The sequence below is a fragment of the Condylura cristata genome, unplaced genomic scaffold, assembly GCF_000260355.1.
Source record: "Condylura cristata isolate star-nosed mole 26May11 unplaced genomic scaffold, ConCri1.0 scaffold00012, whole genome shotgun sequence".
NCBI classification, from domain to species: Eukaryota; Metazoa; Chordata; class Mammalia; order Eulipotyphla; family Talpidae; genus Condylura; species Condylura cristata.
The window spans coordinates 30,955,972-30,971,749 of record NW_004567113.1 but is presented as its reverse complement, the minus strand read 5'-3'; the positions used below and the strand labels follow the sequence as shown (position 1 = coordinate 30,971,749).

Genomic DNA, 15,778 nt, shown 5'->3' with positions numbered 1-15,778 from the left:
GTTAGTACAGTTTTTTTCTAATTTGTTAGGAAAAGACTAGTTTTGAGGCATATAAACATATCAAAAATAATTGATACTCACTTTTCCAGTTAATGAAGAAGGGAATTCTGATTCAAATTTGTTGCTCAGTCCAAATCTATTTAAAAAGGAAGAAAATAACATTATTTAAATGTCATTGGTACAAAAATAATAAGACTATTTACCATAAAAGGTAAGGTAAATAGAGTGCAACTTCATAGAATAACAAAAGAAGTTTAAGACAGAAAAAAACATTGTAGTCACCAATTTACGACACTTAATAAGCAATTTTTGCAGATGAATAAAAAGTTCTTTATAATAAGGGGTTGGGAATACAGAAGGAAGTTACTTCTTTGAAACTACCTCTATGAGCCAAATATTAATATTGTAGAAAACAACATAATTGTCCAATTTTGTCAAAATTGCTAATATTTTTCCAAGTAGAAAGCTAAAATTTTGCTACTGGCCACTCTTTAGGTAAAGAGCATTTGTTAACATTAAATAAAGCAGTAATGTATCTAAGAATGTACATTAAGTATTTAGCATTTTCTGAGATCAGTGTATATACCACTATTACAGTCAGAAAATTATAAAAACACCTGCAATAATGTGATAGTTGGCCTGGCTACTTAAACTTTTAAGGACTGTGAAAGAAACAGAATTAAGGTAGAGCAGTTCAATGTCTCTAAGCTTTTAAATGTTTGCCAAGATCGGGAGGATTGACTGGAGGATACTTGACTATTTCTTTGCTTAAGTTAGTATGCAAATATTCAGCTACATTGGTAATTGGACACTGCACCTGGAAATAAAAGTTGAGACTTTTAAATATGATGACTTTTACTAGATACTAGAGCCATTTTTTCCAGCTTTGATGAGCTATAACTGACACTGTATTAGTTTAGAGTGCACAACAATTTGTAATATGTATCCATTATGAAATGATTACCACAATAAGTTAACAATCATTATCCCACATAGTTACTTTGCTATGAACCACTCTCTTAACCAATCTAAAATACACAATTTTACACTACAGGTAGCAGGCACTAGTAAGGATTTCCTGAGATATTCTGTATGAAACAAATAGTCAGGCTATGGGTTTGAACCATCAGCAAAGCTTAATAGAGGAATCAAATGAGGTGGGCTGTGTGAAGTAGTAAAGAATAGTAGAGACTGGGTAAGTGGAAAATGAAAATGTGGAGGAGGTCATGGATCAGGTCCACCTCTGTCCAACTAGAATGAAGTTCCATATATGATAACTGTATGATTTTTCTCTCTCCAAGAGTAAAGTAGAACAGATTTCTATGCAAAATCTGCTATCTTTAAAATACTGTATCAGTCATTAGACATAAAAACCAGTGGATTCGGATAGAAAACCTAGATATAAACCCACAGGTTATATATGGACAGCTAATCTTTGACAAAGGAGCAAAGAAGATACAATGGAACAAATAAAGTTTATTCAGCAAATGGTGCTGGGAAAACTGGGAAGCTACATACAAAAAGATGAAACTAGATCACTACCTCACACCATACACAAAAATCAACTCGAGTGGATTAAAGACCTAGACATAAGAACAGAAACCATACAATACCTGGAAGCAAAGATGGGCCAAACACTACACAACATACACTTCAGCAACATCTTTAAAGATAGAGCACCCAATGCAATGATAGTGAAGGCAAGGATAAATAGATGGGACTACATCAAATTAATGAGCTTCTGTACAGCAAGAGACACTACAGAAAACAGACAGACATCCCACTTAGTGGGGAAAAGTTTTCTCCACAAAACTAGTGATAAAGGATTGATCACAAAAATATACGGAGAACTGATGAAACTCAACAAAAAAAACAACTCCATCAAAAAATGGGCAAAAGAGCTAAAACGACACTTCTCCAAAGAGGAAATACAGAGGGCCAACAAGAATATGAAAAAGTGTTCAACATCACTCGTAGTAAGGGAGATGCAAATTAAAACCACAATGAGATACCACCTCACCCCAGTGAGAATGGGACATCTTAAAAAAACTGGCAAGGGCCCTCCCTGGTGGCGCAGCGGGTTAAAGCACAACACTGAGAAGCTAAAGCCACTTCCGCATGAGTTCTATTCCCGCCTGCCCCGGAGGTGACCACATGGCGTGGCAGACCTCTCCTGACCCGCCCACTGCTCCCCTCAGCAGTGTACTTCGTAGATCTACCTGTTCTGCTCCCCACTCTGTCTCGCTGCCCTTGCACCTCTGACCTGTACCCCAGTCTATATGCATAAATAAATAAATCTTTAAAAAAAACTAGCAAAGATGTGAGAAAAAGGAACTCTCCTGCACTGCTGGTGGGAATATAAACTAGTACAACCACTATGGAAAACTGTGTGGAGGTTCCTCAAATTGCTAAATATGGAGCTTCCATATGACCCGGCGATCCACTCCTAGGTATCTACTCAAAAGACACAAAAACACTGATTCAAAAAGATACCTGCACCCCCATGTTTAATGCTCCTTTATTCACAATTGGAAAGACATGGAAACAGCCCAAATGCCCAAAAATGGATGAATGGATTAAAAAGATGTGGTACACATACACAATGGAATATTTTTCAGCTACCAAAAAAAGAAACACATATCTTTTGCAGCAACATGGATGGAACTGGAAAAGATCATGCTTAGTGAAAATCAGCCAGAAAGAAAGGAAAAATACTGGATGGTTTCGCTCATAGCAGCAGTATAATGGACCAGGCGAGAAAATAGTAAGAATAATGAACCGCTATATACCAGAGACATTTTGTGGGGGTGGACTGGAGAACAGGGTCAAAATAGTGGGGGGAGGGAAATGCAATAGATTATGGTGATGGCATATGGGTGATTTGGTGATGGGAAATCCAAGGGGATTGCAACTGAGATGGAAAAATGCACAAAAAGATGTAAAAATAAACTATTATATATAAAATAAAAATATATATACTGTGTAAGTCAAAAAACTAGTTCAATGGATCAGGCTGTTTGGTTTGTCCCATGGTCTAGCTTTTCCTACATGTGGATGATGGCATCTAAGACCTTTTTATCATTTTAAGTAATTTCATACATCATTTAATAGTGGTACTGAAATAACATTAATTTGTTCTGCGATATCAGAACTATCACATTCATTAATATCACTAATAAACTCAACAGGAAGGTCTTCAAGTATTACGAAGCTGTCAAGTTCACAGTTAAAGTTTTCTAAAATCCTAATTTTCATTTGAAAGCTGGAGTTTTATTAGTGATAACAAATGCTATCAGTTGCCTTGAAATGACAATCTTGCTTCCGTAATTAAATCATATCACCTATACTTTAAAAGTTAATTTCAAAGCATATTATTTTAATACTTAGTCTTCTTCTAGCTTTGAATGTTTTTAGTGGAGATAAGCTATGGCTGAATTTAACAGGTATCCTTCACATACATAGGCAATATAAACAGGAGAAAGAAAAATGTAGGGACAACTAGGAAGGAGAAGTAGAAGGAAAGAGGGAGAGAAGAAATGATTGGTCCAGTATTACCCATGCTTATTTACCATTCAACACCTACTGTCAGTCCTTTAGACGATGTGAAGGAAAATGTAGACATCTACTTAATATACATCTATCCCTACTCCCTAAAAGACACCCTCAGGTGTGATGACTACTAGGAGGGCTCACAACATATAGTCTACTCATAGAGTACAGTTAAATGTACAAGACAAAATCAGCAAAGGTAAAAAGGTACACTGGAAAATGTCCAGAGGAAACTAAGAATGAACTAGCAATAGTGTTTTGTTTTGTTTTTTCTCCTCAGTGGAGACAGACAATATGCTTAATTCATAAAGCAATTCATTTTGATATGTATAAAATGTTTGCTATCAGCAAAGTTCACTAATGACTAAGTGCCTGAGGCTTTTGTTGAGGATTGGTCATGCAGGTACAGGTACCCTATGTCTAGCCATATACCAAGACTTGGGACTCCCAGAAGGAAAACAAGTATTCAGAATAAACTACATTACCTGTACACAGTTTAAACACTCTTACTAATTCTGGAAATACTGGGATCCTTCTCAAAGTCCACATTCCCAAATATCAACCAAGTATTGACAATGCAAGCAAGTCTTCTAAGACTAGCAAACTCAGGTCAGCTTTGTTAACATTCTTCTGCACACTTTCATACTCTAGGGACACAGTGTTTCTATCATGACTCTAGTCTTCTTCCCAATTAGTTCAATATTCAGCATCAGACTCTTAACTGGTTAACCTGACCTCATCTAATGTGAGATAATTCACTGATATTTAATTCAGTCATGAAATTTTCTGTATATTTTCATCACTTGGAACTATACCACCTCTGAAATTCTGAAATGTAAAAATTCTCTTCTAACTACCATCGTTTCATTTTTCCCATCCTTGCCAAATGTTGTGGCTCTGGTTATAATCTGCTTGTTCGTCCTTTTCCTCCTTGCTTTGCCATATCACATGTGTTCCCTGGGACTCTACTTATTCATCTGCCATAACTATAATATACAGTCAGTCATTCTGACCATACTCCAAGAAACAACCATTATTTTCTGCATCTTTATTATCTCTTGCCAATCCTAATCATTTATTTACGTTCTTCAATTCAATTCTCATTAAACAGAAGAATCAAAACTATGATTATTTCTAACATGTCAGGTTTGTATTGATTTTCATTCATTCCTAATTAGCACCCTTTTCCATGTTCTATTGTTGCTGTTCCTCTCCATATACAGTCAAATTTCTGTCATTAAACATAGTTGTTTTTTGTTTTTTTTCTTTTTTGAAATAAACAATGCTTACAGCTCACTGGGGGGTGGGGGGTGGGAGGAGCCCTTTTGTTTTCTTTTCCTTTCATTTTATATGTCTCAGAATCTTTACCATCTTTCTCAGTGGACATAAGCTTTCTAAAGCTCACCATTTGCTCCTGGTCACATCTCCTCCCATCGCCTCTGCTATCCACTGCATTTCTCCCTTTCTCTGATTCCTTATACATAGGAGTCTATGAAGCCTGAAAACCTGAATCTCTATCTTCTTCTTCCTCAATGTATGATGCCAAGCATCTCTTTTCCTTCTTCAATGGCTGTCTTGAAAGATTTCTTACATTCACTTTCTATCTCAATTCCCATTCTCCATTCAAACGAGTACAGTCCAGACTTTAATCCACATTTCTTTACTGATGACAACAATTTCAAGAGTAGTTAGAAACAACTCTTTTCAGCACATGCTCCTTCATACAGAATCTAGCACAGAATTTGAGTGTCACAATGGGGAAATGTCTTATTAAGCAGAGGCTATAGTAAATGCTGTTCTTCTATTTATAAATAAAACCTTTCAAAAAATTAAAAATTTTGACAAAATCATTCTACTAGAACTGATTCAGAAGAAAATACAGTGGCACAGATATGTTAATAAATAGTTAACTGCTCTGCAGTGTTATTTTGGGGACTATATTGAAGACATTTTGATTCATTTGTTTCTTAAAATAGGTAATATTCAGTATATATGTAGTAGTTATTAATACTAGTAACTGTAATAGTTACTCTGAGTGCCTGGCTAGCAGCTCCCTATAGTTTGGCAAAACCACCACAAATGGGTATCTACCTTAAGAACAGTTAATCCATGGACTAGCTAATAGCATATGGTGTCTCAGATACTAACAGCCCGACTCAACTTGGGCAACATTAACTAAACCTGATCCTTTTTCTTGAAGCATCTGTATAAGAGACAATAGTCGGTAACATGAAGCTTAAACTGAAACCAAGATAAAGGAAATCATGATTAAGTAGAATAAGCTGAAGCCAATAGCAAGCAGCAACTATGGGGGGTGAGGAGGCTGCAATGCCAGTTGATGTCACAACAATAGGAGCAAGAAATCAAAGTAGGTAAGTTCCCCGTGACAGAGTTCTAGACTCAGGATCAAAACACACATGCTGTTGAGAAAAAAATAGCCACACCATCAGAGCTGCACTATACCCAAACCTGTATTATTCCAATCTCCTCGAAGACTGCTTGCAGAATGGCAGTTTCCTGTCTCCCTCAGGCTCCACATATTTTCATAATAAGTTTCCCCAACTTGAGGCCCCCTAGGAGGTTCTGTTCTTTGAAAATGAAGAGTCTAACATAACATACTTCTTGAGAATCCACAATGGTGTTGGTAAATGTCGCCAATATGTTAAATGAAAAATACCAGACAGAAAATACTTTCTGTAAGTATGGTCTCAACTTTTTAATAAAAATATTTACAGAGAAAAATTTTAAAAAGTTAATCCAACAAAATGTTAATAGTGGTTGATACTTGGCAATAGAATGTGGGTGGCATTTCACATTTTACAGTTCTATGTTATGAAAAATTTCTATTATGTTGCTATTTAAAAGTAAAGATCTCTACAAAAAAAATTAATAAGGGCTAGGAGCAAAAATACCAAAATTTTAAATGACTTTTACCTTACTGATTAGAGATGGTGTATTTTCTGCTTCACAGAAAAGTACTCTCTTTCAATTTTTTACTAATCTTTGTCTTTCACTGTAATTAGTAAAAGGATTAAAATTTGCATAAAAATGAATTAAAGGGGATTTACTTTTATTTTTGACAGATAAAGGAAACACATGTGTGCAATTGACATGTCTAGATTTCAAGATAACTCTAATAGGTTTTAAGTACATTTTAAAGTATTGTTAAAAGATTTTTATAGTATGTTTAAGTATATGTTAAGTATATAATAGAGAATTTAGAAACTAAGACAAAAATATAAGTACTAATACCACAACAGTAGAATCTAGATTCTGAGAGCAAGAGTGGACCATGAATATAATTTAATCCGAACATTTCATTGTATAGCTGAAGACACTGATGCACAAGAAGCAAGCAACTTGGACTTCAAGGCTAAGTAATATAAAGGATCTAGGCTAGCGCCTCACTGTCCTGAGTTCTGGTCTACAGTAGTTTCTAACACAGAACAATGCCTTTCATTTTCTCAGCAAGTAATGTTTCCCCTTGAATTAGAAATTCTAAATTGAGGAAGTATTTGAGAATTGGAAGGGAAAAACTTTTTCATCAAACAGAAATTATAAATGAAGACATTTGTTATGTATACTAAATGGTAATGTATTTATATGGGTCTAGATAAAAATGTTCCATTTTCACTTGATTTTGTTTGTGTCTTGTTTGTGTCTGTTTGGTAAAATAAAAGCAGCAATTAAGCAAAGTGACTCTGGAACAAGACTCCCTGCATTGAATACTTAACACTGTCACTGACAAGATGTGTCACTCTGAGTAAGTTGGTTATCTTTTCTGGGCCGGTTTCCCTATTTACATACCAGTAATAGTAATCGTATATAACTCATTCAATGAGTTCATATACATAAAGCACCAACAGTGTATGGTATAACCCTGTATGTGGTAACTGACTTTAATATTACAAAACATGTCTGCTGTGTTTTTATTGTAGCTATCAAACTCTTAATAAAGTGGGCAGTATTATCATTTAATATTCACTCGGATAACTTGCTAAATTCTATGTCCAGATCTCAATGAATTCACAAATATCCTTTCTAAACAGCTTAGTAAATAAACTAGCCAATGATCAAACTGGTTAATGTTAAATGTCAAAGATTTTCCAAATTTCAACCGTTTCAATGTCAGGTGGTGGTAAGGAGGAAACAGGGTTCACAGAAGGGTACTAGGTTCAGGAAAGTCAGGCAATAGTAGAGTTTGTAGCTGATGTAAGTGAAATTATGCTAGGAATCCAAGCAGGTAAGACAAAGGTTGGCAAGCACAAAAGAGTTATTGTGATAAAGATGAAAGAGTAACACAATGAAGAGACAGACTACCTAAATTCTAATTTAGGTCCAGATACCAACTAGATATACTATCTTAGGAAAACGAATCTCCCTTCTGATTTTGTCCTAGGTAAGGGAACTGGTCTCTCAGGGCATATATGGCCTAAAAGTCAAATGATGTCCCAAAGTTTTTGAGGGGAAAAAAAAATAGCATGGTTTCTGGTTCACATTTTATAGATGGGACAGCTGTTACAACAGTTGTCAAGAAAGGTTGAGTTTTTCTCTTTTTAAGAGAAAGTTGTATAAAATTTGCATTCTTTATAGTCTGATTCATCTCATGTTCTGACAGAGAAAACACTGGGAAAAAAAAGTACACAGAAGAAAAGTTGGAGAAGTTTTCGTTTTAAATAGAGATGAGGGTAGATTTCATTAACAAAGCAACTGAAAGATCTGAAGAATCCCTAAAATTGGAAATAAAATATGACTCTCAGAATAAGTCCAAAAGTTTTAATTCTGTAACCAAATCCTGAATATTTGGGTCCATCAGGCTTTATTAAGGTACAATCTTTTCCATAAATTAGTGAAATCAAAAAGTTAATTATTTAAATCATGTATGAAATTTACTCTATCAAAACCATCATCATATTACACAATTCTATAATGTCCAACACTACAATTTTACTGTTTTTTTTTAAATATATATATCTATTTACATTATTGTTACTTATGTATGAATATAAAGGGGTGGGGGGGATTTAGCCCAGAGGTAAGGGAGTGAGGGGGGTGGTGCATGTATGAGAGGATTCACCAAAGACAGAACAAAAAATGTGAATTGGCTGAGAGGAGCAGCTGGTGAGACAGGAGAGGTCTGCTGCATCAAGTGGGTTAACTCCCTGACCAGGGACAGAACTCAGGCCCTGGTGGTTAAAGTGCTGAAACTTAACCCTTACACCAGCAGGGAAGCCCTGAAAGTACTGTTTAAAAGTGAGTTTGGGACCTTCCCTGGTGGTGCAACTGGTGAGGACTCAGCACTGCAAGCTAGCCTCAGCACCTCAGTGCAGCCCCTGGGGTGATCCACATTGGGGGGCGGCGGTTAGTGGAGAGCAGACCTCTCCTGACCAGCCGGCTGCCTCTGCTCTGCTCTGCTCTGCTCTGCTCTGCTCCCCTCCCCTCCTCCAATCAACCTGTTCTGCTCCCCACTGTCTCTGGTGAATGCTCTCACTACCCCTGTACCTCTGGCTTGTACCACAATTCTATATGCATAAATAAATAAATCTTTAAAAAAAAAAAGTGAGTTGAGGACTCCCTGGTGGTGCATGGGGTTAAGAAGTCTCAGCACTATGAAACTACCAGCAGCCACTGCAGCACAAGTTTGATTCCTGGCCAGGCAGCTGACCCCACATGGTGTGGCATACCCCTCCTGTCTGGTCTGCTGCTCCCCTCAGCAGTGTATTTAAGTGGATCCACGTGTTTTGTTTGCCATTCTGTCTCTGGTGAATCGTCTCACCTCCTATGCACACAAATCTCTGGCCTACACCCCAGTTCTTGTATGCATAAATAAATAAATCTTTTTTAAAAAAGTGAGTTCTACAAATATAGACCGATAAAACATCTTATTAACATATTGATATAGTAACTTAATTCAACTCAAGTACTTTAATCTGTTCCACATTAAGAGGGACTTCTGTGTACTTAACATACATATTTTTAAATATTTTCATACTCATATAAATCTTATGAACAAGATAATAGCAAATATATTTGATTAAGAAATAGCATATGGGTGAATTGGCTTATAGTATAGATTACAAAAAATATCAATTTCATGTAATACTGACAATAAATTGGAAAGGTTAGGAAAAGGTGAGGTACATAGGAACTCCATCATTGGACAAAGGACTACATTATAGTCCTGCAACATAAGATCAAAGAAAATAAAACAAAAGCTCTTGCAAGAAACTCATACACACATTCAAGTATCAGTGAAAAAACCAAAAGTCGTTATCCCAAAGTCCAACCAACTCTACCCTAAATAAACTTCATTTACTAAATGGTTGGTGGAAAAGTTTAGGAAGAAAAAAATCAGTTTTCATGACCTTAATGAGAAAATGCTAGCCTCTCTAGAGCCAATTCATTGTTTAAGTACAGAGATGTAAAAAAGTACAATCTCTTCCTCAAATCTAACAAATCACTGTCAAATACCACACATCTAACTCAAGGATACTATTTTATAAAGGGCTTCACATCAAAATTTATGATCTTTGGGAAAGCCCCTCCACTTCCAGCACAGGCTGTTCTCTTGGCCTATTAGTTTCCTGAGGCAGCAGAACAGGAAGAGCAGGTATGTCATCAAGTCAGTTTGCAATCTACAGGATGGGCAGTTATAGTTCTTTGACCTCACCTTCCAAAAAGCCAAGACAAAAACAAACAAAAAACCTTCACTACTCAAGAATGAGATAGCAAAAATGACCACTGCTATGTTTTTCCAAACTTTGTTGTGCAATCTGATGGTGGACAGCCAAAAGGTAACACCTCCTTTAGCTAAAGAAACCACCCAGAGACCAGGTCACTAAATGTCTCATCCAGACTCCCTCTAACTCCTCGTCCAGTATCACAGTATTTCTTCTATAATCCCCTTGCCCTAACATCACTCCCAGGCACTCTTCCCTTTGCCACATTCTAGCCACAATACAGAAGTATCCATCAGAATTCCTCAGGCAAACCAAGCTTATTTTTGTTTAGTCTTGCACCTGCTGTTTTCCATAACTGAGGTGCTCTTCACAACTCTTGCAAGCTTACTAAATGTTACCTCCTCAGAGAAGTTCATTCTAGTTATAACAATTATTTTCAATCATCATACTATTTTATTTTTCTCCTTCATAGCAATCTTCTCAAATATAGCTCATCTATTGAGCTGTTAAGTCCCATGAGAGCAGAGGAACTATGTGTCCTTCATTCTTTAACTATATACCCAGAGCCTTAAGGAATACCTAGCAGGATATGTGTTAATTACTCATCAGGAAACCTCAATAAGACACCTGATAATGAAAGATGAAACAAAAAAATAAGGAAACAAAAGTAAGCATTTAAAAATCCAGCTATTAGAATTCAAGCATCTAAATGCAACACTTAGAATCAACTTCTCTTACTTAATAAGACATAGTTCTAAAAAGGCTGGTTGTTTCATTTCCAAGCTACAGTTGATCAATCAGATAGAAAGATGGTAAACAGCAAAAGTCCACACATGAAATAATAAAAAAGCCATTTAAAGAACCTCAAACTCTAACATATATCAGTCTGTGAGAACAGCAGCATTGTGTACCAAACTGAAATCTTATGATTAAATGATTTCTCTGCTCAATCAGATAATTCTGATTTATACTCTGGATCATGTTTTAAAGCAAGAAATCATGTCAACTTTTTCTAAGCAAATGGTTAAGAAGTTTGACCAAAAAAAAAGTGCAAAACATCAAAGTAAATGATAAGTAATAACTTGCTGAAAGTCCATCACGAGATCACATTAGAAAAATTACCTATGGTGTTCATTCATAGTCTCTGATAGTAGATACTATCCCTTCTGCAAACAAGAAAACTAAATTTCAGAAAGGTTAATGGTCAATTAGGAAGTATCTGAGGACTGAAACCCATCTGCTCCACATCAAAGACCATACTCATTCTACAATATCATCCATTGCTTTCCTAATTATCAGATATAATTATCCAAGCTTTTATTAAAAACAAAAATTCATACTTTTCCCCTAAAGATTTTGGTTGGGGATGTTTGAGGTAAGAATCTAAAATACTGGAGTTTTTTAAGCTTTAGTGATTCTGACAATCAGGCAAATTTAAGAAATCCTGAACTGTGATAAAACTAGACTTCATGACCATGGAAACACTGACACAAAATTTCAACTATAAAGCAATTCTAAAACAAACTTTGATAAATCACAAAAAAAATCTTTCACCAAAGAATCTAAATAAGGATACCTACAAACAAAGAAGCTTCAAGTTATTTAAACTTTAATTTTATTGAGAAGAAATGTTAACAGGTTAGAAAGCTAAGGCAGATATAGATACTATAAAGACTTAAAAATATTCCCTTTTGAGGATATAGCTGGACTAATTTCCTAGCCCTTTAACTTGCTAGGAATATAAGCGAAAGTTAGTATTCAAAGTGGCTCTCAAATCAAAAGTATATTTTAGAATAATACTATTATGTAATATTATTAAAGTAATAAAAGGACTTAATTATTTACCATTATAATTTCATATAATTTACTTTTCACCATTTATTTCTGTATTCCACTTAGTTACATAAAATTTTAACTACTAGTCAATTTCACCTCTGTTGGTAGGCAGAATCCAACAATAAATTATTTGGACTGAACTACCATATGAATTTTCAAATTCAAATAAGATTACTACTATATTTCTCATTTAAAAAAGTTTACCTATTGAGAAGTTCTAGCAGTTGATCCAATTAAAATGTTTAGTGTATCTTACTTTACATTACCAAAGATATATTCAATGCTGTATTTTTTTTTTAAAGGTTCATTTATTCATGCACATAAGAACTGGAGTACAGGCCAGAGAGCGGGGTTAAGAGGATTCACCAGAGACAGGTGGGAACAGAAAAGGCAGATGACTGAAATACTGCTCAGGGCAGCAGCAGGTGGGAAAGGAGAGACCTGCTGTGCCATGCGGGTCACCTCTCTGGCTAGGGACTGAACTCATGCTGCAGTGACTGGGGAGAGCTTCACAGAGCTGTGTTTTAATACCTTACACCAACCAGGGAGAGCCAGTCTCATTTAATCCTTAATAATCTTAAAAGTTAGAGACTATAATTATCCCCATCTTAACTAAAGAGACATAAATAATTTACCGAAGAACTGGCAGGGGGTAGATCTGAAATGCAGAGCTTAGGACCAAGATAATCAGAAAAAGAATGTAGTGGCTAAAGGATATGACAGAAAGAGTAACTCTAAAAAAGATAAGTGGCATATATTCATTCAATAGTTCTGTCTTATGAGCTGGACAATGGTTTTCAAAGCCAACTACGCATTAGAATCACCTGAGGGATTTTAAAAATAAAACTATTCACACCTGGGACCTTTACTCAAGTTCTTGACCTTTAACTGGTCTGGGACTTTTTTTTAAAAAGGAGATTCTGAGTCCTCTCTGGTGGCGCAAGGAATTAAAATACAGCACATGGAGGTACATGGAGGTACCTGAAGCCACTGAAACCACTGCAGCCCGAGTTCAATCCTCCCCCAGGGAGGTGACCTGCAAGGTGCAGCAGATGTCTCCTGTCCCACCCACTGCTCCCCTCAGCAGTGTATTTCAGTCAATCTGCCTCTTCTGCTCCCCACCTTGTCTCTGGTGAATCTTCCCAATCTCTGCACCTCTGGCCTGTACCCCAGTTCTTGTATATATGTATATGTATAAATAAATCTTAAAATAAATAAAAAGGGGATTCTAATGGACAACTAAGACTGAGAAACACTAATAATTCTGTCCTACCCTATTAATCTGTCAGTAGTTAACTACAATCAAATTTACTAATCATCTATTTAGTTCTAAGCACCCATTATATTTTTCATTACCCAAAAAAGTTCTCAGCTTTTCCTTAAACAACAAAAACACTACAACTATAGCTGTACCTTTCTAAGTAACAAAATTTGCCAGGTTTTCTATGACATGAGGAATGTAGGGCACCAGGTGGGCAGACAACATAAAAGTTTGAAAATTTCTTCTTTAAACATGTATATTGTTTAGCTTTAAAATAAAAAACAGGCCTGAGTCCAAGCTAAAATGGCAGGCTATGAGGCTAAAAATGGCAGGCTATGAGGCTAAAAAGTTTGTCATACACATTACAGACTTAATGCCCATGATATGTGATTGCAGTTCTTAATTTTGCTGGCGACAACAGTTAAAACACTTAGTAACTGTTATTGTGGCCATAAATCCCATTGTCTTCTCTTGGCACTAAGCCAAATTATGCAGTGTTTTTACCCTGTTAAGTCACCTGAATATAAACTACAGGTGCTGAATATATCAAAGCATTACATAAGCATACCTAAACAACAACATGGCTGGTCATAGCATGTACTGAGAAACCCAAGGGTAGATCTGAACTAAGAGCTTAGAACAAGCCTGCTGTCAAGCTCGTGTTAACTGTTTCACTCAAAAGTTACTCACTGCACACACATCCCACTCACCTTGTACCAAAAAACACAATGAAAACTGTACCAGGCTTGTTGGCACTTTAATTTGACCAAAAAAGTAAAGTGTGAAGACAGCTGACCAGCATGGAAGTGTGAGCTAAGGTTTGCACAAGAGATCTAAAATGACAAGGAATAGAAATACTTAATGCTGTACAAAACTCTGGACTTCTCCAAGAAACATGACAAAACTTCCTGCTTCCGGACAGCTCATTATTTGGTTCAAGTCTTCACATTCCTTTATTACTCATGACCTTTCAGAAAGCTTTTATTCTTTACTGTTTCAATAATCCCGGACTTTTCAATGTTGCTAATCAGACTTACTGGCAACTCTTATCAAACGAAGGCACTCTCCCAGGGTTCATGGCCAAAGGAGGGACTTTGATGACAGAAAACGCTCAGTAACCTAAGCAGTGTCCATCACAGTAAGATTTTTTGTGATTGTTGTAAACATGCATCTTTATGCATGTCTTAAATATAGGTTCACCTATACACTTGCATCATACTCAGTTACAGCAACTTGCATTACTTCTGCAGAGACAGACTCTGCAAGGCACTGGGTAGACCTGTGGGTATGAGATAGGAAACACACACACAACAGTGAACCTCATTACCGGCTGTCACTTAGGGTCTCAGAAGGCCCAGCTCTGGCCTCTGAGCCGTATGTCACTAGGCTCAAAGGCACAGGCGTAGAGAGAGTAACTGGATGAGAAAACAAGGGGGAGGCATCGCATTAATGCGAGTACTTCCACCCCGAAACTGACGGGTGGCCCCTAAGGGCAGACCCTGGAAAAAAAATCTTCCCTTTGGGGATCCAACCGCTCGCCCCGGCCTATGGGGCCTGCTAAATAAAGGGGGTACAAGGGTGGGTGAAAGGGCAGTGTTTGTCCCCACTTCAGAGACCTAAAGAAATGAAAATAAACCAAGTTTTCACTTCCTGGTCGATTATTACTCTTCTCGAAGGCCCCCGACGCAGACCGACAACGGGCTCCCACGGACTAAGGGGAGACCCACCCCAGCCCTGAACCTCCCGTCCTCGCCCTCGCCCTCCTCCGGGCCTTACACGGTGACGTGACCGGAGCCGCGGACCACCACCGGGTCTGGCGAGTACTTGAGCAGCTGCTCCTCCAGGGCCCGCTCCTCGTCCTCCTCCTCCTCATAGATCTCGTCGAAATCCGCCATCCTGAGCCTCCGCGGCCCCCTGCCCGAAGGAGCCCGACTCCAGGAGCTGGGGCTGGGAGACCCGCCGGCGAGGCGGCGGAGACTGAGGGGAGCCGCCGCCGGGCTCCGAGGCCGCGGAGTTCGCTGCTGGCTGTGTCGGCTCTGGCTACAGAGGAGATGGGGTCCCGGCCGCCGCCGCCGCCGCCATTACCGTCAGCAATAACAACAACACAATGTCAACATCCGCCCAAGGGCCGACACCGCTACCAGCACCGCCGTAGCCGCCGCCGCAGCAGCAGCAGCAACTCAGGCAACCACAGCAACAGCCAGAGCCACCCGCTGCGGGAGCAGCCGGCTACGGCATCGCGAGACTTCCCGGGAGTGCGGGCGGGCGCGTGGGCGCGCGGCTGGAGGGCGGGCGCGTGCACGTGCGGCCACGCGCGCTCCCAGGCTGCCTTCCGTCTCACCTACACTCCAGCCGCCCCGGACGCCTCGGGCGCGCACCCGCCGGCGCGGCCCCGCCCTCCGCCTCCAGCGTGGCTGACCCGCTGAGGGGTGCCCCTGCGAGCGGGAGGCGT

The 15,778-nt window shown here is 38.3% G+C and overlaps 1 protein-coding gene across 1 annotated transcript in view; it reads right to left on the bottom strand.

Annotated features, from left to right (window-relative positions):
• Window positions 1-15,534, bottom strand: part of CHIC2 (cysteine-rich hydrophobic domain 2) — a 36,609-nt gene extending 21,075 nt beyond the window's left edge. The window contains exons 1-2 of the mRNA XM_004681292.2: window positions 15,103-15,534; window positions 82-136 (exon numbers count right to left, since the gene is read on the bottom strand). Coding sequence (XP_004681349.1) covers window positions 82-136; window positions 15,103-15,221 — 174 coding nt within the window. The 5' untranslated portion in view covers window positions 15,222-15,534. The remainder of the gene's footprint in view (window positions 1-81; window positions 137-15,102) is intronic.
• Window positions 15,535-15,778: the final 244 nt, after the last annotated feature.